Below are 20834 nucleotides of genomic sequence, written 5' to 3' on the forward strand. Positions count from 1 at the left end.
GTTTTTTGTTTGTTTTTAAAGAGAGTAGAAAAGAGAGATAAAGAGAAGGAGAGAAACATCAATGTGGGGTTGCCCCTCACAGGCCCGGACCTGGGGACCTGGCCCACAACCCAGGCATGTGCTCTGACCAGGAATCAGACCGGTGACCCCCTGGTTCACAGACCAGTGCTCAATCCACTGAGAATTCCAACTTTTTTACTAATTTCTGCTTATTTGCATCAGCTAGGAGTATTCCAGGCGAGAATTGGAAGTAAGTGTGGCTAGCTGAGCACTATGGCAGACTAATACAATCATGTCCAAACTCAAGAGAACAGCCCCTACTCAGTGACAACTATTTTCACACAAGCATGTTGCTTCCAAATCTCCTGATTATTTAAGAGAAGCTGATAATCTGATTCTTATCTGTAATTTCTCAAATTTAAAAATATGTTGCAATGAATTCAATGAATTTTTGAAAATTTAAAGACAGTGCAATGTTGAGCATACATCTGTGGGCTGGCTCTGCTTCATGGACCACAGGTCAATAAGGAAGAAGCCATGATGTTTATTATGGAGTTACTTGTGTAAAGTGATGACTTGCTACCTCTGGGGGAGGTTCCAGAAGTTCACCCTCTCCACACAGTCGAACTATTTCTTTAACCTTTTACCACCTATCCTACTTGGTGTAAGATTGCTTTAAGTACAGAATTCCAAGTATATGGTTAGACCTCTTGAGGTTCAACCTTTAGTTGTAAATTGCATGCTATGCTCTTTCTCTGTAGATTCTTTTTTTATGCACATGTCCCAACTCAGCTTAATCTTCCTCTAAGCCATGCTCATTCATCATGAGTATTGGCTGCTTTTGGGCGTAACACCAAATCAATTTCTAGGGAAAATCATCACATGTTACAGATACAGTTTCTTTAGGGGAAATCACTCTTGAGATATTACCAACTTGTCTAGTTCTATTTTTGTTTTGGGCTTAAAGATGTAACTTAAAGAAGTTAAAAGTAGAGATATGTCTAGAATTAAAAATTAGAAGTGTGGGGGAAAGGAGAAACAAAGAAAATAATTCCAGGGGTTTATAAGGTTAATTTCGTGGTTGGATCTAAGAGAGGTAGTGTAGGACCAGGTCCCTTGTGATCCTGGCCTCTGAGTGACAATAGGATACATCTCTAAAAAAGCAGGTCATTGTAGATGACTGCCTTTTTCCATTTGTTATCTGTCCTCTCTTCCTTTGCTAAGAACCTTCCTGCAAAGGAACCTAAAGGTCTACAAGAATAAATACTGTAATTTAATACATCTGGGCCAGGATTATTTCTATTACTAAGAAAGATGGAGAGGAGGAAATATACATATCAATTGATAAAACATCCTCCTAAAACTCTCAGAGATTTCTTGCTTTCACCTTACTATGAATTACCCAAAATGACGTGTCTATTCTGGGTCAGTCCTTTGCCCTTTCAGAGGCCATTCATTAATTCATTTATTCAATCAATATTTATTGACTGTCACATTCCAGGTACCCCTGCAGGTGGTGAGGACACAGTATTGACCTAACTCCTATCAGAAACCTCAGCCAGGATATGCCAATATGGAAACTCTTAACACTTTTGATTTTTATTATTAAGGGAAGAACCTCTAGCACTATTATACGAGAACAGGTGTTTTAATATCATATTTTCACTCATTTATTTAACTGATATTTATTGAAGGCTTACATTGTACTCATTAGTTTTCTAGACACTGAGGCCCAATCGATGATTTTTTTCAAACCCTTGTATATGTCATGGTTAAGTATTATAATTGAAGCTCATTTTCTAGAAAATGTTACTGAATTTATAATTGCTATTGTAAAAATTATATATCACACAGAGGCCCTGCTGCACAATTACTGCTTATGCAATTCATTTATATTTCAATGAGATGATTTTGACTCTCTGAGACTAGGCTATCTCATGTGTAAAATGGGAGTAATGATAGTTATATACAGTTGTTGTGAGATTTCAATGAGGTAAACTGTGAATAAAAGCTTAATAAAGTGAACAGCACAGGTATGTAGCTTTTATTTTTATTATTATGTGAATTTTGATAAGTATAGACCTCAAATCACGAGGTCTAAAGTGCTCGGCAGAAACATGTAAGGAAAAAGGTTGGATGCTATGCACCAGCCCCAGCTTCTTTTTTAAGATAGAAGTCATCCTGCTGTGACGTTTGGTCAGCTTCTGGGAAGATAATGCCATCACTTTGGGTTTAATACAAGTCGACTCTGTCATTTCCAAGAAAAGAATACATTTTCAAAAGCAATATCAAAATATCGGATGCTCCTGAAGCTCTCATCCTAGAAGAGGAAGCTTTGGGCAACAGAACTTTTCTTTTGCCATGTTTTGTTTTCATCCTTTCTGACTTCATAAGGAGAGAAAGCAAGCTTTCTCAGACGAATCTATTTTTTTCTTCCATGTGTTTTTGAAGCCCGGAGGGAATTCCAAGCTTCCTGTTCAAATGCAAAAGGAACTGACATAAATGAGAAGAGAGAACTGTATCTTCCCTCACGAGCAGTTTGGGGAGGGAAACCTAAATTATATTCCAAACATTTATTTACCCTGTATGTGGAATTTGTTAAGTGGCTAAAGAACCTTAGGGTAGAGGGAAAGGAGAGCTGTCAGGAGCTTATAGAAAATAAGTTATTAATGTGGTGATATTTCTGTGTCAGAAAGGAGAAAAATGTGGCTTGTGCTACTGTTTGTGAATTTTTGTGTTTAAAAACATTTCCAAGGTCAAGTTCGAAGAGCAGGGCTTGAAAACAGTAATTTTGCTACCTTTGAAATTGTCCTGTTTTACTACAGAGTTCTGACATTCTCTAAACTGCTCTTCTTTGTAAACATTGTTGATCATCCTGTATTTTTGGCCATCAGCTCACGTATTTTTTTTTCTTTTGCTGAGCAATATTGTTCCTGGGTACTTTTGTGAAGTCACAATAAACTAAGCAAACAAGCAGCAGGCTCTTGACACAAAATTATTTATTGATCTAAAAACAGTGCTGTGCTAACCTCACCTTAAATCCTATGGCATAAAACTCCAGCTCCTCAAAAACAGCCAAAATTTAACACCAAAGCAATGGACCTCCTTGTTTTCAGTGCACATTCGACAGATTTAGAAAAAAAAGATTTCTGCATTGTTATGATAATAATTACTATCATTGTAGTTATGGTGACTTTTTACATCAGCATCTATCAGGTCTTGCTAGGGTTAAATAGTTGGCCTTGTTTTATCCAAAAGTTTATAAACAGATCAGGCTGATGTCGTAATTTTAGGGTTGATGTTTCAAATTTGCAAGACTATGTTGTGCCATAAATTATATAGTAATTAAAGGGCATTTTAAAAGAAGAGAGGTGAGGAATTGTTTTTCAGAGAGTTGTGTGGCTTATAATGCCTGAAGTTATACACATGACTGGATAAAAGCAAAGATTTTTAATTTGTTATGAATTTACCCATTTATTCATTCATTTACTCACATGCTTAGTCTTTCAGTGGCTAATATGAACCAGAAAGGGCAGCAAGTCCTAGTGCTCTATCCAGTTACAAGCAAAACCATCCTGTTCTCTGTAATCATGGCACTTACAGTGTATTAGGGGAAAATATAATAATCTTATAAATGAAGTAATCTCGGATTGTGCCCAGTGGCATGGGGGACATTCACAGCATGTGGTGATAGACGCTAATGAAGAAGAGGAAGAACCCAGCTTCTGTACAGTCTGGGAGATGAGGTCTCGAGGGAATAGCAGTCACAGTAGCCCAGAGGCAACTTGGCCAAAGTATAATGGGGGAGCAGGAGATTTGTTGTAAAAATTGTTCAGAAGTTCTATACGATGTGTGGTCAGGTCATGTTATCTTCATTATATTATTTCTCCAACCCTTCTTCTTTGGTCTGTATTATGTGTGGTCTATGTTACGTTCTTGAATTCAACTCTTTCTTACCTATCCCTAAGTGTTTGCTCAAACTATTAATAGAATACCATTTTCTTCTCCTCTCTACATATTATCCTTATGTTGAGCAAGAAACAAACAGAGAAAGAAAGGGTAAATACTATGTGATTCCATTTGTATGTGATTGTAGAGCAGGCAAAATTCATCTGTAATGACAGAAAGGATATCACTGGTTGCCAGGACCTAGAAGTTGTGGGTAGGGTGACTATAAAGGGACATGTAGGAGCTTTGTGGGTGATGAAACTGTTTCATATTTTAATTGTTATGGTGGTTTTACAGATGAGTATTCTTGTTCGTCGTCGGCAGCCGTCTGTCTTGAGAGACGATGGTGTAGCTTCTTAAGAGTCTATCTGCACCGCCGAGAATGGCTGTGCAGTCCGACTCGGGAGTGACACGGTATCTGTCTCCTCCCGTGTTGAATCGACATCTTGCGACGACGCTGGAGTGTCCTCTCCAGTGAAGCTGAAGCTACAGAGCCTGGGCAGGGTGATATGGAGGGTCTGCTGTTGCCCATGCAGCAGACCCCCCCTCTCTTCGCAGCTGAAGGGTCCAAGGGAAAGATGGAGTCAACACAGCTTGGCTTCAGGTGCGCCGCAGGAGTTGCCGGTGTTGACTACAACGTCAAACCGCCTTAGGGACTCCGGCTCCGGATTTTCTGTCGGGGTTTACTCCCTTAGCCTTTCCCCTGAAGAGGTATGCCGCAAGGCAGCGGAGGTTTTTTGGAGTCAGAGTTTTCCTTCTCTGATGTGCCCTGACTGGAAGATTGAACCAGCGACACTTAGCTCGCAGGCCGACGCTCAATCCACTGAGCCAAACCAGCCAGGGCGAAGTATTCTTGTTAAATCTTATCAAACTGAACACTGAAATGGATGGGCATTTAGCATATGTAATTTCTACTTCAATGAAGTTCATTAAAGTGTCATAACAAAAGAAAAGGAACTCATGGACACAGACAACTGTGTGGTGATTACAGGAGGGAGGCAAGTAGGTGGAGGTGGAAGAGGGTATAAGGGAGATAAATGGTAAGAAAAAGATACAATAAAAATAGAATTTAAAAAAGGAAAGAACATGTTAAAGAGCTCAAATTCATCGTCGTTATTATATCTCTGCACTACTCAGAACACAAGCTCTCTTTTCACCATCATGCTGTGTGCTGTAGGTTTTGGTACTTGTGAAAAGCAGACCATGTACAGCCTTTAATGAGCATCACGGTGTTAAACCAGCTGTTTCTCCATTGGGCTTGCATATTCATTCCCACGTGAGAGAATCTACATCCCGTTGGACTCCCCCATTTCTATAGCACCTACCTCAAATGTTATAAAAAGGCCTCCTTGAGCATTTGTTAAATCAATAGCACTATTCTCTTTTTTGCATCCTGCTTGATTCCTAAAGAGTATAGGCAGGAAACAAAATTGATTTCTAAGAGTGGATGAATGAATGTACTGCTCTCAGCCAGCCCTGGGGCCCACATCTTGACTCCATGTGCACAAATTGGGAGCATAATGGGTTTTCAACCTGCCTGATTCCCACCTACATTTGCTTATTGACTTCATGAAATGCTAGTGACAGTTTATCTGTCCTCCAAAATGTATATGCTGTACAAACCCTCTACATTATCCTTTTTTTTATTGAATATGATAGAGGAGGCATTGATTAATAAAGTTATATTGGTTTCAAGTATACAATTCTATAATATATCATCTGTATATTGCATTTTGCGTTGAGTTACCAAATGATCCAACAACCCCTCTTCTGGGTACCTACATGAAAAATTTGAAAATATGTATTCCTAAAGATATATACACCCCTATCATCATTCCAGCATTATTCATGGTAGCCAGATACGGAAACAACCAACATATCCTTTGATAGATGATTGAATAAAGAAGATGTGGGACACTCCTTAGCCATAAGAAAGGATGAAATACAACAGGGACAGGTCTTGAGAATATCATATTAAGTGAAATAAGTCAGATGGAAAAAGTCAAGAATGCTATCATTTCACTCATATGTGGGATATAAAATTAAAAACAACTAATGAATGTATAACACAAACAAAATCTCATAGATACAGACTACGGCATGGTAGTGACCGGAGTGGAATGGGAGGAGGAGGGTAATAAAGGGTAAAGGAAGTCAAATATATGGTGATGGAAAGAGATTGGACTTTGGTATGTTATCTTTCTTATTGGAGTATTATTTCTCTGCCGAGTCCAGTGGTAGAACCAGTATGGACAAGTCCCAATGAGGTGAGCCTGACAGTGTAATAAGAAGGTGGCTATTATGTCTCATTAGTACACCGAGTGAAGAAAATTTGAACGAACATAATGGTCTATTGCATGACTTCCATGCTGAATTGTTCCAGGGGAAAGCTCTATAAATTAGCCCTTCTGTGCTTATTCTGGAGAAGCTTTTCTCCCCGCCTTCCCTTCTACCCTGAACCTATGCAATTGTTGGTGTTTTCAACTGACTGATTACCTGGAACATTAGCTTTTCAAAATATGTCACCGAAGTTCACCAATACCTTCCAACTCGTAACACTTTAAAATTGCGACTCCAAATTATTCCTGTAAAAAGAGCTGATCTTTATGACCCCTGGGGGATTTCTTATTTTAATCTGAAAACTTTGGAAATGATTCAGTTTTGTAGAAATGATGGGGGAACTTCTGCTCTTAGCAGTTTTTGTGTTCAAGGGCAAATCAACCTCTGTGCTTGCTAACTCTAATTTTCCAAGGGTTATGAGACTTTAATTTGATTCTTTCTTCAGTGTGCATAAAATGTTCACTGGAATTTGCATAATACATTCATTGTATAATCACTCTTCACATTGGTTACCTGCTTCCTCAAACGGACATTACTTTTTAAGGGTGTATGTTAATGTAGGACCAATTGGAACTGTGTAACTAAACAGAATTAGGCGTATTTCTGAAGGACAAACGTAAAAAAAGAGGGAGAAGGAAGGCATGCACTTGTTCTGAAATTGGCTGTTATGTAAAATATAGCCCAATCCTATATTTTCATATAGTCATTTTGCAACTGGAAATAGGGGTAGAATTGCTGTCTTTTAAAATATAAAATTTGTTATGCAGAGAAGAGATTACACCTGTCTGCCTTGTTGTTAGAATGTACTTAAGGCACATGGGTTAAATCAAGGTGCCAACATTCTGCATGGTCTAAGAAGGTGAGGTAGTTTGCAAGAGAGGATGTCTTAGGCACTAGGCCAGATCCTTTAAAGGCATTTAAATTTATGCAGTGCTCAGAGCCAATATGTAATTAAGGTAATAGTATTATTACCCTTAATTTTGGTTGAGCGTTTTATGTCATTGGATGCATTGATGTCAAATAGAGGAGCTAGGTATTGAACCCACACTGGATGAGGCCAACATCTTTGTCCTTCAGCTACACCAAACAGTTTCCATCAAATACATTTCTCTAATGTGAGCTGCCTTGAGAGACTTTGTATTCCCTAACATTAGCACTGTCCTGGTGGAGCCTGTAGGAGTGGTTGGCAGAGAGAAGGCAGGGAAATTTGAAAATCAGAATGAGGCTGATTGAGATGGCATTTAAAAGCCCCATTTTCTCTGCAATTTTATAATAGCAGGTACAGTCCTGATTGATGACTGGCTTATTGCAGACCAGGTGTTTCCATTTCTAATGTGTATTCAATCATCTGAATATCTTGTCAAAGCATAGAGCCTGATTCTGTAGAACCGGGGTGGGCCAAGATTCTTCATTTCAACAGACTCCCAAGTAATGCCATGGGTGCTGGTCCACAGACCACACAGACAGTAGCAAAGCAGAAAACCTTGCAGGTGAGGCCCCTCTCGTTTCTGCTTGCAAAGCCTTTTCCCCAGTGATCCGGGTCCTGATTCTAGTTAGAGCAATTGTACTTAAACATTCTGGTGATGGCCCCTTAAACTCAGCCAGCATGTCCTAGGATCATGAAATTCTATTCTCTTTAAACAATTAGGATTCTTCAAGCAAGCTTTGAGTTCTAAGTCATGGATCACCGGCTATTAGTGGGGAAAGAATCATTGGTACTATTAGCTACATACCAATTTACAAATTATAGTAAAATTTCCTTTGGGAAAACGTCTTTATTGAAAAAAGTTCAATTTTAACTTATAAATAAATGTGTAATCTTGAATATAATGACATGACTATTGAAACTGTTGGTATCCTCTCTGAATCACAGGTCTGAAATTTTGTCTCAGAAAGTCCTGATTTATTTTCAAAATTCCTTTGAGATGGATCCAACTTGAAAGGAAAACAGGCTTGCATTCCCTCTGTATTTCAGGAGGGTATTGTTTTAATTTGATTTAACTGTCTTCTGATATTTTTGGATTGCAGCACATAAGGGTCTATCTTTAAAACATCCTTAAAAGAAACAAAAATCTTAGGAAAATCACTCTACAATCTAGGAGGCTTTAAAACTACTATTTATTTCTTTCAAAAAGTTGGAATAAAATCAGTTTTGCTAGTTAGGAATCTTTAAGAAAGATTTGGGCAATTGAGGTGCTTAAAATAATAAATAGATGGAATTATAGAGATTCATATTTATAGGCTAGGATCAGTAGCCACATATGTCATGAAGAGAAACGTTATAAAACTGTGGGCATCATCTCATACTATTTGGTTGAAAATAAAGAAAAATTAGATTAATAGTTTGTCTTTGGCTGGTGGCATCATGGCTAATTTCTCTTCATGTTGACTAAAGTGTCTTCAGTAAGTTTGTATAACTTTTAAAATTAGAGGAAGAAAACACTTCTATTTATTTTTAGGGGGAAATGGATAATTGGGGAACCATTCATAAAATCTTAACTACAAATATTTTTCACTTTAAGTTTTTTGATAGCAGGAATTATTTTTATTACTCTGTATACCCCTAAGTTCTTTTAATAAACACAATCACACAAGCTAAAGAATTAGCTCTAGTTGCTTTTTTTCATATTAGAACATCAGAAGGAATTATAGGACAGTTCATAAGAAGGTGGACCAAAGCACCAAGGTCTAGCTAGAAAGGGACTTATATTTAACAGAATACTATTTTGTTTGACTTGATTTTTACTTTTTTAACCATGTTGCCCACTTGTACACTTAAGTTTATTTTTTAAATTACAATACAAAACTAAGATTGTATTTGGTGTACCAGCTGGGATGAAGAAAAGTAATTCGGTGTCTAAGAGTATGTAAAAGCCACCATTTCTCATAGTAATAAGAATAGTACTTGTGAACATTTATTTAAAATATTTGGAATAAGGTTGATAAACACACGGCTAAAGTCTGTAGCCAGTAAAATGTGGGCATTCATTAAGAAATGGCATGACTTTACTTAAAAAGCTTCCTGAGGATTTTAAAGTTTTGTCAAAGGTTGGAAAGAGAGTTATGAATGGAATGTTTTCCCAGGAAAATAATGGTGTTCAAAGAGACACAGGGCTTCGTACAGAAATTTAGATGAAGCGATAAGTCTAGAGTGTAACAGGTTCACAGGTAGTGCATGCTTCTGAAACATGTTGACCTATATGTAAGGTTCACTTTCTCTTCTTTTTGCCACTGAGCTACACTAATTAATGCATCCCTCTAAATGGTTGCCCATTTGTGCTATAATGTCCATCCTGTAAAGAAGAATGGGTGGTGAGTTAGGGATATTTCTGCTGTAGAAGGTTGTATAAGACTGCAAATATGCTTCCCGGGCCATTGGTTAGAGACTTGGAATGTGAATGTGAATTACAGTGTCTGGGGGGTGGGAGTAGGGGAATTGTAATTTCCATGATCCTTGCACATGGAGGCCATCCTCTCCTGCTCTTCTGATGGGGGAATAGTCTAAAGTTCTACCTGACCCTAATACCAGAGCAAGGAGAGGGAGGGAAGGATGAGCCCTCAATAACAAAATCATAGTTCCTTTTGCCTAACCTACTGTGCACTGGGATTGTAGATATATGCAATTACAGCTTGCTTCTGTCACAATTACAAACTCAGTGGAACTGTTTTATCAGGACCTTGGCTTGCTCCTGCAGCCACACTGCATTACATACTTTTACCTCCCATTCTTTTTGTTGGCAGAGACACAGAGGACCAACGTTTCACACAAGACATATTTTTGAACACTGCCTGTTAGTAAGGAAAGCTTTGCAAGATGATTCACAGAGGTTAGTCTGCCCATTTACAGCCAAGTAGACTGCTCCCTTAATCTCTGCTCTATCATAGTGAAATTATGGTTGGTCTAGGCGAAAACCTTGGCAAATCAGTGAGTTTCTTTAATCTCAATAAAGCATATTAATCTCTCTAAGCCAGTAAATAATAGTCCTGATCCTACTTTTGACTTTATTCGCATGAAGAAGCAATTTCTCTCATTTAAAAATCAATTGAATGGGGTGACCATGGAGGTGAATTTTGGGATTTGAGTTTGTGTTTGGTGTAATAAGACTTTGTGTGCAACATAAATGGAATGAGAAAGTGTCCCATTTTCAAGTGGCATACTACTAAGCACTTTGCTTCTTAAATTTGTCTGTCTTTGTAACTGTTTTATTCTGCTGGGAAATACCATTTAGGACCTAATTTCTTTTCCCTGGTCTTCACTTTTGTCAATTGTGCACAAAATTTACTGAGTTTGCCCTCATCTGGAAGAAATATTTGCCATTTTAGAATAGTAGCACTTTCTTTTTGCCTTCTATGTGGTACTGATTCCTCTTTATACCTTGTATTTAACTCAATTCATTTCTACTGAGCACAGAAACTCACAAAGGGAAAGACAATAATGCATACATACATAAATTTAGAATGTGGATCATGTTACCGTCATGTCATTCATTGAAAGGGGACCTGACTCATGTATTCCGCCTTGATGAGCAAAACTGTACACACAAAACCATGCATACTAAACTGAACAGAAATATGTCATTTTGCACATACTGACCTAACTCAACCCCTACATGTGAGAGGACCCTCTGCTGTATTTAAATTCCTTTGTCTATCCTAGTAGACCATAAACTTACTGACAGGAAGAGCCACGTTAGAGTGTCTGTTTTTCTTGCAGTGTCTAGCATGCTCTCTTCCTTGCACATAATAAGTCGTCGTCGGCAGCCGTCCATCTCGAGAGACGATGGTGTAGCTTCTTAAGAGTCTATCTGCACCGCCGAGAATGGCTGTGCAGTCCGACTCGGGAGTGACACGGTATCTGTCTCCTCCCGTGTTGAATCGACATCTTGCGATGACGCTGGAGTGTCCTCTCCAGTGGAGCTGAAGCTACAGAGCCTGGGCAGGGTGATATGGAGGGTCTGCTGTTGCCCATGCAGCAGACCCCCCCCCCCTCTCTTCGCAGCTGAAGGGTCCAAGGGAAAGACGGAGTCAATACAGCTTGGCTTCAGGTGCGCCGCAGGAGTTGCCGGTGTTGACTACAACGTCAAACCGCCTTAGGGACTCCGGCTCCGGATTTTCTGTCGGGGTTTACTCCCTTAGCCTTTCCCCTGAAGAGGTATGCCGCAAGGCAGCGGAGGTTTTTTGGAATCAGAGTTTTCCTTCTCTGATGTGCCCTGACTGGAAGATCGAACCAGCGACACTTAGCTCGCAGGCCGACGCTCAATCCACTGAGCCAAACCAGCCAGGGTTACATAATAAGTATTTATTAAGTAAAATAATAATAATAATGGGAAATTCTCATCATGGTTCAAAAGTGGCCCTCATAACAGGTAGATCTTATTCAAAAAAAAAAAAAAGAGAGAGAGAGAGAGAGAGAGATGTGTCATTTTAGTGTTTCTGGCTCTAGAATATCAGAATGTCTTAAGTAATTAAGGTCAAACATTTGGGAAATATAATGGATACCATTACCCATCCTATTTGCCTCTATATGTTCAGTGTCTAAAGGCTTTAGCCCTTTGCATAAGAAGTACATATGCTCTCCTTTTCTATATAAGCATCTTATTTCATAAAGATGTTTCAAAGCACAGCTAATTTCAGATTTTAATGGTTTAGATGTTTTCCCCCCTCAAAATAAGCACTCTTGTCTCTCTGGCTTATGCATTCGATCAGCATTTGTCTTTTGCCTTTATTTTTCACATATCTAAGTTCGGCCATGCTGCTATTGTATTGGCTTCTCCGTTGCACCCTTACTCACCCAAAATGGATGCAAAGGAAGATATTAGAGAAACGACTGGGTTTTCTCCTTAGTTTGGTATTATAAATATAAAAGTAGCGAAAAATTTATTAGTGCAGTCTTTCATCTCCTCCTTTGATCACCTAATGCAGAGAACTAGGAGATCCAAGAATATTAGAATACCTTCAGCAAGAACTCAACCGTTGAGGGATGGATGCAAGAGAAATCCAGCATTACTAGATCGACGGGGAGACAGCCTAGACTCCATCACGTCCAGGAGGCATGCAGACCACTCCTGCCTTCCTGCAGACCACCTTCATCTCCTTTCAGCTCAGTTCTCCTGCTCGGAGCCTGAACAGCAGCCACAGAATGTTGCGCAGCCTAAACAGAAAGAACGGGGATTTAGGGAAGGGCAATTCGGAAACATCGGCAACTGCTCAATTTGAGTAGAACTTCAGTTGAACGTATAATTCCTAGACAAAGTGTTCGTTTATTCTGTTTAAAAATCACATTCGACTCACAGCTGGATCGTCTTTGAACGAAGTTGGGTGCTACGTCAGGCCATCTGTGTTTCAAGTCGGCTTTTATGACAGTCATTCTGAAGAGGAAGAGCAATGCAAATGTTGTGAAATTTAACGTGCAGTTAGTTACACTTGGAGAGCGAGTCGCCCGTGGCCGCCTTGGTGCCACCACCAGTCTGAAGCTGGGGTTCTGGTTTTCTCATCCCCCCTCCCACGCAGAGAACAATTCCAATATCGATAAATAAATAAGCAGTGCACATAGGTAATATAAGGAGCCAATAACTGAGCGGAGCTATAAAACAGGCTGGTAAAGATGGAAAAGAAACCTTTAACAGAACTCAAACGGATTGTCTCGCAGGGGTCTATTTGAATGGCAAAGGGCACAGTGAAGATGCTGCCTACAAATGCACTAAAGAAACAAAACCAGAACCCTTGGGATACACTCTTGTTTGTAAAACTCTGTTACAATTTCTAAATTGTGTGTGTGTGTGTGTGTGTGTGTGTGTGTGTATTTTTTTTCTATAAAGTCTTCAGGCTTGTAGTGCAATAAAAATAAACTTTTTACACAAAACTTTAAACACCCAAAGTTTGAAGCGTCTCAGGAAAGCGTTGATTCTACCTGTCAATAGATGGAGTGCATTTGGCGAACGACCTAATTAGCGTGGAGCGGTTCTTTCTCGTTGCTCTGCTTCACGCTAATTGCAGGATTGTTGGCCTCCGCCACCCCTCAAGGAAGGAAAACAAGGACGGGGTGTGTGGAGAAAATAGTGACATTCAGTTTTAACTCATTTGAACCTGCTGCCAAGTTTAATTACGGAATTGTGGAGTAAGACCAATGCGCTTCCAGCCACTCGGGCTGGGGTTTCCGATGGTTACCAGTCCCGGGTGCTTTATCGGGAATTTCAGCGGCCGCCATAAAGCATTATTAGCTGGAGCTGAGCTAAGCTCCCCACCCCTGCCCCTCACCAGATGTAGCTGCAGAAGTTCCTGTTCCCAGACTTGATTATTTGTCATTAAGGAAAGCAAATTGAAACCAAATTGAAGTTGCTTTTTTCCTTAGTAAATGTATCGTTATTCTTCAGCGGCAGCCTTGTATTTCATTTGGTTTTCTTCAAACTGGGATGTGGTGGGTGCTGTCACATAAAATCCAGGAATGCAGTGTGTATTTCTAGGATCGTAGTGTTTTTCAGGATTGCTTGGGGCAATTTTACCTCTGGACTTTTATTTTAATTTGGAAATGTGTATGAAAACACAGAAGTTGGTGAACTGTTTCCGTTTCAGTGGCTTGTTCTTTTATTTTGTTTTCTTTTGTTTTTCTTTTTGTGGTGAAAAAAAAAATTTTAATGCTAAATAACAAGAATAAGAAACTCTGTTTTATTGGTACTAAATCCTTGTAATGTCCATTCTTTCAATTCCCAAATTTATTTTGCTGGTTTTATATATTTCTTTCCTTTGTTCTTATTTATTTATTTGTAATTGAATTTATTGGGGTGACATTGCTTAATAAAATTATATAGGTTTCAGGTGTACATTCTATACTATATCATCTGTATATGGTGCATTCACCACCCCACTTCAAGTCCCCTTCCATCACCATTTATTCCCCCTTCACCCTCTTCTACACCCCCACCCTCCTTTCCCTCTTGTAATTACCATGTTATTGTCTGTGTCTATGAGTGTTTTATTTTTTATTATTTTTCTTAATCTAGTCACCTTTCACCCTTTTCACCCAGCGCCTTACCCACCCTCTGCTGGCTTATTCTTTATAATTTTGTTTCACCTGGTCTTAGCTCCCCTGTTGGTGTGGAGCCTTCCGTAGGAAAGGTATTTTGTAGGAAGAGGACATCGTCCTGGCCAGCCCAATGGCCCCTTAGAAATACACTCTTCTCCAAGTCCTTCCATTCTCTCCTCAAATCAGAGAAAGTCGAGGCTGCCTCCTGCCTCACAGAGATTCCTTTTGTTTGGGTTGGAGTTCAGCCCTGGACGTCAGCATCTTGATTTTGTAATATCTTGTGTAACATTTGGTGTGCGGAGGGATAGGGAGGAATCCAGAGAAAAGAAGCTGCACTAACCTAGAAGCCAAGACTCATGAAAGCGGGGTTTGCTTTTCTGGGCAGAAGAAGGGCTAAACGAGAACTGTGACTACTTGGCATTTACAGTGTTCTTTATAGTCAAAATGTATTAACAGGCATTTTTATCAGTTCATTTCCATGGTAGTCCCATGCCGTACTTAAGCATCTTTCAAACATGCTTTCAATTAATTTCAACAAATATTTATCAAGCACAGGCTGTGTGTTATGTACAGTCCCAGTAATTGGGAATATACAAAGAAATAACCCCTGGTAACCAAGAGTCTCTTTTTTTGCCTTCCATTTACAGTGAGCAGAGGAGGGGGTCCCTCTTTTAGCAAAGCACAGTGTTTTATAGAAGTTCTAGATCCCCTCACCCCTCACCTTCTTGGGAATATTATTATAATATTATCATATAAATTATTCCCTTGCCCTCCTGTGGCTTTAATCTCTTGCTTTCTGCTTGATCTTTTTTATAGCTATTCAAAATTACTAAGAACAGTCCCATAATAGGTGCGACAAAAAAAGTTGTTGACTAATTTGAATAAATATTCAGTAGTTATCAACCTGGACTTCACATTGAAATCAGCTGGGAATAGACACACACATGCATACACACAAATGTGTATATATGTGTAAACATTGGGGTCATAGTCCCAAAAATATTGATTTAATTTCCTTGGGGATAAGTCCTGAACATTGGTATTATTTTTAGCTCCCAATATGATTCTAGTGTGCTGCTAAGGCTGAAAAGATAGTATCTTCTATCTTTAAAAAACATAAACAACTCATTAGACCTCATATTCCCCACTAGCTAAAGCTGGTTATTAATTCTCCACCCAGCCAAGATAATGGCAAGAAGGCTGTAAGCACTCTCTGCGCCTCTTCAGCTTCCAGTCTCCACCTACTCAGGCAGGCTTCGATCCCTGCCACTTGCCCAACGCAAATCACGAGGACATCTGTGTTCTGAAATACACTGGGCACTTTCAAGCTCTCCCCTTTTCATATTCTATGTTACCTTGCTGATTCCATTCTGGCTGCCTACTTTCTCTACGACCATTCAATCTGCAGCAGAAGCCAGTTGAAGTGACTCTTTAAAAAAAATGCTAATCATTTCATGCCACTTCTCCTTAGGGCTTTCAATAGTAAGCATTCAATAGTTAGAGTCTGCATTATATGCTCTTGTTTTCTTTCAAGGGAGACATGTCATTGTGTCATTATAGATTCATTTATGTAATTATTCGTTTTTTGTCCATGAGCCATAGAAGGATGGGAACTAGAGCTATTTTATTCCTTTTTGTATATCCTGTGCGTGGCAAAGTGTCTGACATGGAATTTCATTATTGAATGAAAGAATAATCATGGGAGTGGATGAGGAAGACGGGCCAAAGCATGAGGTGGAAGGGGGTGCCTGACTTAGCCAGTTCTACTGAGAAGTCAACCACTCCTTCACAAATATACTGAATGAGCAAGCTGGATTGAATTCTTTTATGGAATTGTTTTATTCCATGCCCTAACTTCAAAATCCAAGGGAGTTACACGAACTGTGTTCTCTCCATGGTGGCCTCCAGGGGCCACCAGAAATAGTTTGCAAAGGGAGGTTATAAAGCAGTTCATTGTATGGTGTATTTTGGAAGGGCATATGCGGACTTGGCTTCAAATCCTGAACCTGCCAATTAGGCAGCTTGATTTGTGTCACTCCTCCCAAGCCTCAGCTTCTTCAGGTATACATGTGAAAGGACATGGGGACAGTAGTACATGAAGCCATTAGAATTTCAGCAGGTGTCCACATGGCAACCACCCTACACAGTATCTAACACAGGAGAAAACATCTACATTTTTTATTATCCACTTCCCCCAACTCAAATGCTTGACTTATCTTGTTCTTTCTCTCTTTTCTTTTTGCCTTTTCTTTGCTTATCTTACTCAACTTAGTGGGTGGTAACGCTCATATTACTCACATAGTTTGAATTTTGTGGGAAGAGAAGAATTAGTAGTGATTACAGAGCAGGCTTTCTTTTGGATTAGAAACACAAACTTCACAGCTACTCTGCCCAGCTTTTCAAGTGCATTTTACGGTATACTGCTGGGTAACAAGTTCATTTTAGGATAACATGCTGGGAGGAAAAAAAGAAGAAGGGATTCGAGGGGAGAAAATTAAAAAGTTAATTAAAAGAAACAACTTGGTAATTGAATTCTCTTGCACATTTCTTTGGTTATTTGGAAAGGGGAGTTACAGTGCATGGTTAGTAGGCTTGCCTTTGTAGTTCACCTCAAAACTTCTAAATGAGACAAGTATATGAATACAAAGCCAATCCCTGCCTACTAGATGAGAAGAGGCATAGGTTACAGATGGTGGGCTTTTTAGATGTGCCAAACAAAGCTGCCCTCATATTCATTCTTGAGCATTTTTATTTTTAAACATTCTTGGCAGCTTACGTTACTGTTAGGCTAAGTTCTGGACTCATTACAGCTATTTTATGGGCACGCAAAATCCTTTTTTCATTTATTCTCTTTTACTGACTATTTCTTTGGCCCTACTCTGTACACACACACACACACACACACACACAATCATTAAAAAGTATAGGCAACTCTCGTTGCCCTTTTCAAATTGTACTTTATTAACAAGTGGCATGGGTGTTTTACTTATTTTAAAATCTGTTTCTTATTTTTAAAAGATTGAATATTTATGTGCTTCTTTTTTTGTCACAGATCATTTTAGAGCCAACGTAATTTATTTAAAATGTGATTGAGAGAGATAAGATCCTGTAATGAATTATCATGGGCTTTGGAACAAGCTAGAGCTAGGCTCAAACCCTAACTCTTATTAACAATCTTTATTAATTCATGCTGTCAACATGTATTGACTACTGTGTGCTATGTACTATTGAGGTTGCTGGTGATTATATCTTTAGGCAGGTTCCATCATGGCTTTTATTAACATCAACTTTTTTGAGGTTTCAAAATTAACTTTAGAGAGAAACTTTTTAATATATATATATATATATATATATATATATATATATATATATATATATATAAGCATTTTTGTTTCTCATTCTTGCAACAAATCCATTAAATAAAGTTAAATGGGTTCAAACAATGTATTGCCTTACTCACCAAATTAGTCTAAATCAGGTTGTTGATCCCACACCTACTCTCCCAGGCGATCTCTAGAACATAAGACTTACTATTTTATTTTTAATGATATTGTTAATTTTCCAGACACGGGAAGGACCATAGATTGAGAGCCTTTGTGGTCAACCAGGGTCATGAATGCAAGTGCGGTCTCAAACACACAGCCCATTGGTATGGCAGAGATGCAGCTATTTGTGGGTGCTAACAAGGGGTTTGTGTTTTTACAGGCTATGGTTTTGTGGATTTTGACAGTCCCGCAGCTGCACAGAAAGCAGTAGCGTCTCTCAAGGCAAATGGCGTGCAGGCGCAGATGGCCAAGGTAAGGCTGATGTTTTAGATTGTTTTCTGATCATATATTTCTCCAGTGCTCTGAGCTGTGTCAGAATTGCAGTTTGCAACCATTTGGATTCTATTTACTTCTTCGAGAAAATAAGAAACTCCACAGTGAGTTTGGCTTAGAAGAATCTGGCTGTTTATGTGTTTTTCTACGTATATGAGTATATACTGATATGTTCTTTGGTTATAGTAACCTCACTAGTGACTTAAAGGCACTTGTGAAGTGCTTTGTTTTGCCTGATAAAGGAGTGTGTGTATGTGTGTGTGTGTGTGTGTGTGTGTGTGTGTGTGTGTGTGTGTGTCTAGGAGCTTTAGCAGGAAGTAGTGTTGGAGTAGTCCAGTCCTGAGAAAGTTGTCTTTCATAAAGTGCTAAAAAATTGCTCCCTCTCATGTTAGGGAGAGCTGTTGCTGAATAATGAAGTTGTCTTATCTGTGTAGGGAAATGAGGTTAACCAAAGTGTTTGTTGTCTCTTTTGCTAGAGTTTCACTTAGGCCTTTATAAGTAGAGTTTACCTAGATAATAATTTTCCAGATATTAATACTTTTCAATACACATTCATTGCTATGTATAACAAGTAGTCTGGAACTTTCTATCTGAAATTATAATGCATTTTTATATCCAAGAAAATAAATAAAATTCTTTGTAATAGTTTTGTATCCTGATAGCAGTGGTAGTAACAGGTATGCTAAAATGACATAAAACTATACACACATATTGTACCAATATAATTTCTTGGTTTTGATATTGTACTATAATTACACAACATGTAATCTTGGGGGAAACAGGATGAAGGGTAGATGGGACCTCTCTATGTGTTCTTTACACATTTCTGTGAATCTATAACTATTTCCAAATAAGAAGTTTTAAAAAGCTTTATAACATAAGGATATTTGGTATATATTTGCTTTCAAATAATAATCATTTTGTATTTTTTTCACGTGAATCTTAAGTTTTAAATATTTTTCTTATTACTATTTCTATTTGAGTTTATCTCTAATCTTCAAAAGTTAGGTAGAAGAGCCAGCTGGTCTTGAAATGCATTTATGTCATATTTATTCATACACTTACCCTCAATTATTGCCATAACAGCTGAATGATATAATGGCAAAGTATCAAATTGTCAGTCACTGCAATTTTTTAAGATTGTTAACATTCATTGATAACATTTCTCATTTTCAAGCTTGGATAACTAAAGGTGGGATATTTGGTTTTCTTCATCTTTCATTGTCTTCAAGCAAGCTGGTGCCACCAAGTATCTGTTAACCTTTTGTTATGGGTCACTTCCCATATAGATTACTTTGATAGACTCATTGCCCTTTATGACTCATTAATTGTTTTTCAAAGCAGCATAAGTTAGAGTTTGAATTCTTTCAGCTGTGTAATGTATTCCTCCTCGGGATTATTCTTGGAAGCTTTGAATTTGGTCATGACCTAAGATTGATTAAGTTAATATTTGTAATTAATAAGGAAATTATGTACATGTCTTGGTTTAAAGCTTACCTGACAAAGAATTAAGTTATGTGGCAACTAAGTAGTAACTCATACCTTGGAAACAAGTGATAAACTATAGTTGTTAGGAATATGCAAAATATAAAAAGTTGAATTTGGACTTAAAGGCAACACCTACTGACAAGAAAATGTTTACACAAATGCATATAAAATTTTTTCATTGGAATAACTTTGATGTATTTCATTGATAGATCCATATTTTGAAAATTACTGATTAGTGACAATTTAGAAATAATGACTATAGTGTGCATAATCTCCACTTTTTCAAATGCTCTGAGAATATCTATATGTAGTTCTTATTGGATAAAAACCACTACCATCTTGCACAACAGGAAAAGCAAGCTGCCATTAATTTTATAACTATCAAGGAGTGATATGAATATTTTTTCTCTGTTCTTTGCATTTTTCTACACACAGACACACATATACATCTCACCTAAACAGGAGGTTACCAAGGGGGAAACATTTTAGGGAGCTTCTAAGAAAAGTATTTATTATAGCTAGCAATTTAATTTTTAGCTCATGCCCAATGTACACAGTAGGAGATTCCAACTGGAATGTCTAAAGATACTTACTTTATTTAACTATATTATTTTATTTTTCTTCTAGAATTACTGAAAGATTTCTACCTTAGCAGTTACGCTGTCTGCAGTATGAATTCCTAGTCCCCTTTTTCTCACAAACTTTGTATCTAAAGCCCAGAGCTTTAGATCCACATCTGCCTACTGGAGAACTTTCAGCAGTAAATGGCTTTGTAATTTAACTACCCAGAAGCAAATAAATATCTTCCCTTTGACGATGAAATGGAACAAGCTTGACCACCTGTATTAGCAGATTTCTCACTGAGCTATTGGATTTCATGGCATTTTTTCCTTTGTCCTGGTGATAACTATTATTTATTATCATATAAATCTGTAGTCTGCAGGGTGTGTGAAACTTGCAGTATGTATATATATTGCCATTTAAGTGTCTAGTGAATTGCCTCCTGCATCCTTGTTCTTACTAATATCCTACCATGCAGATTGTGATGCCACATTTTAGCACCTCCAGGATTTTAAAGCAAAAACACGCTGCAAATAATCTACGTTCCCAATCGCAACCTGAAGTGAACATGAAACCTTTTAACTGAATCACTTCATTTAGTTAACACTCCAATGTGTGTATATGAAATCTTCAACCAATTTTCAACAAAGAGTAAT

At 38.3% G+C, this 20834-nt stretch overlaps 1 protein-coding gene across 2 annotated transcripts in view; it reads left to right on the forward strand.

Moving 5' to 3' along the window:
• The window catches only part of RBMS3 (RNA binding motif single stranded interacting protein 3), a 611777-nt gene that overhangs the window by 249150 nt on the left and 341793 nt on the right, over positions 1-20834 (forward strand). For both annotated transcript variants that reach the window (XM_090283032.1, XM_090283033.1), the window contains exon 4: positions 18017-18108. In XM_090283032.1, coding sequence (XP_090139158.1) covers positions 18017-18108 — 92 coding nt within the window. The remainder of the gene's footprint in view (positions 1-18016; positions 18109-20834) is intronic.

The sequence above is a fragment of the Furipterus horrens genome, unplaced genomic scaffold (assembly GCF_987537825.1).
Source record: "Furipterus horrens unplaced genomic scaffold, mFurHor1.1.pri manual_scaffold_7, whole genome shotgun sequence".
Lineage (NCBI taxonomy): Eukaryota > Metazoa > Chordata > Mammalia > Chiroptera > Furipteridae > Furipterus > Furipterus horrens.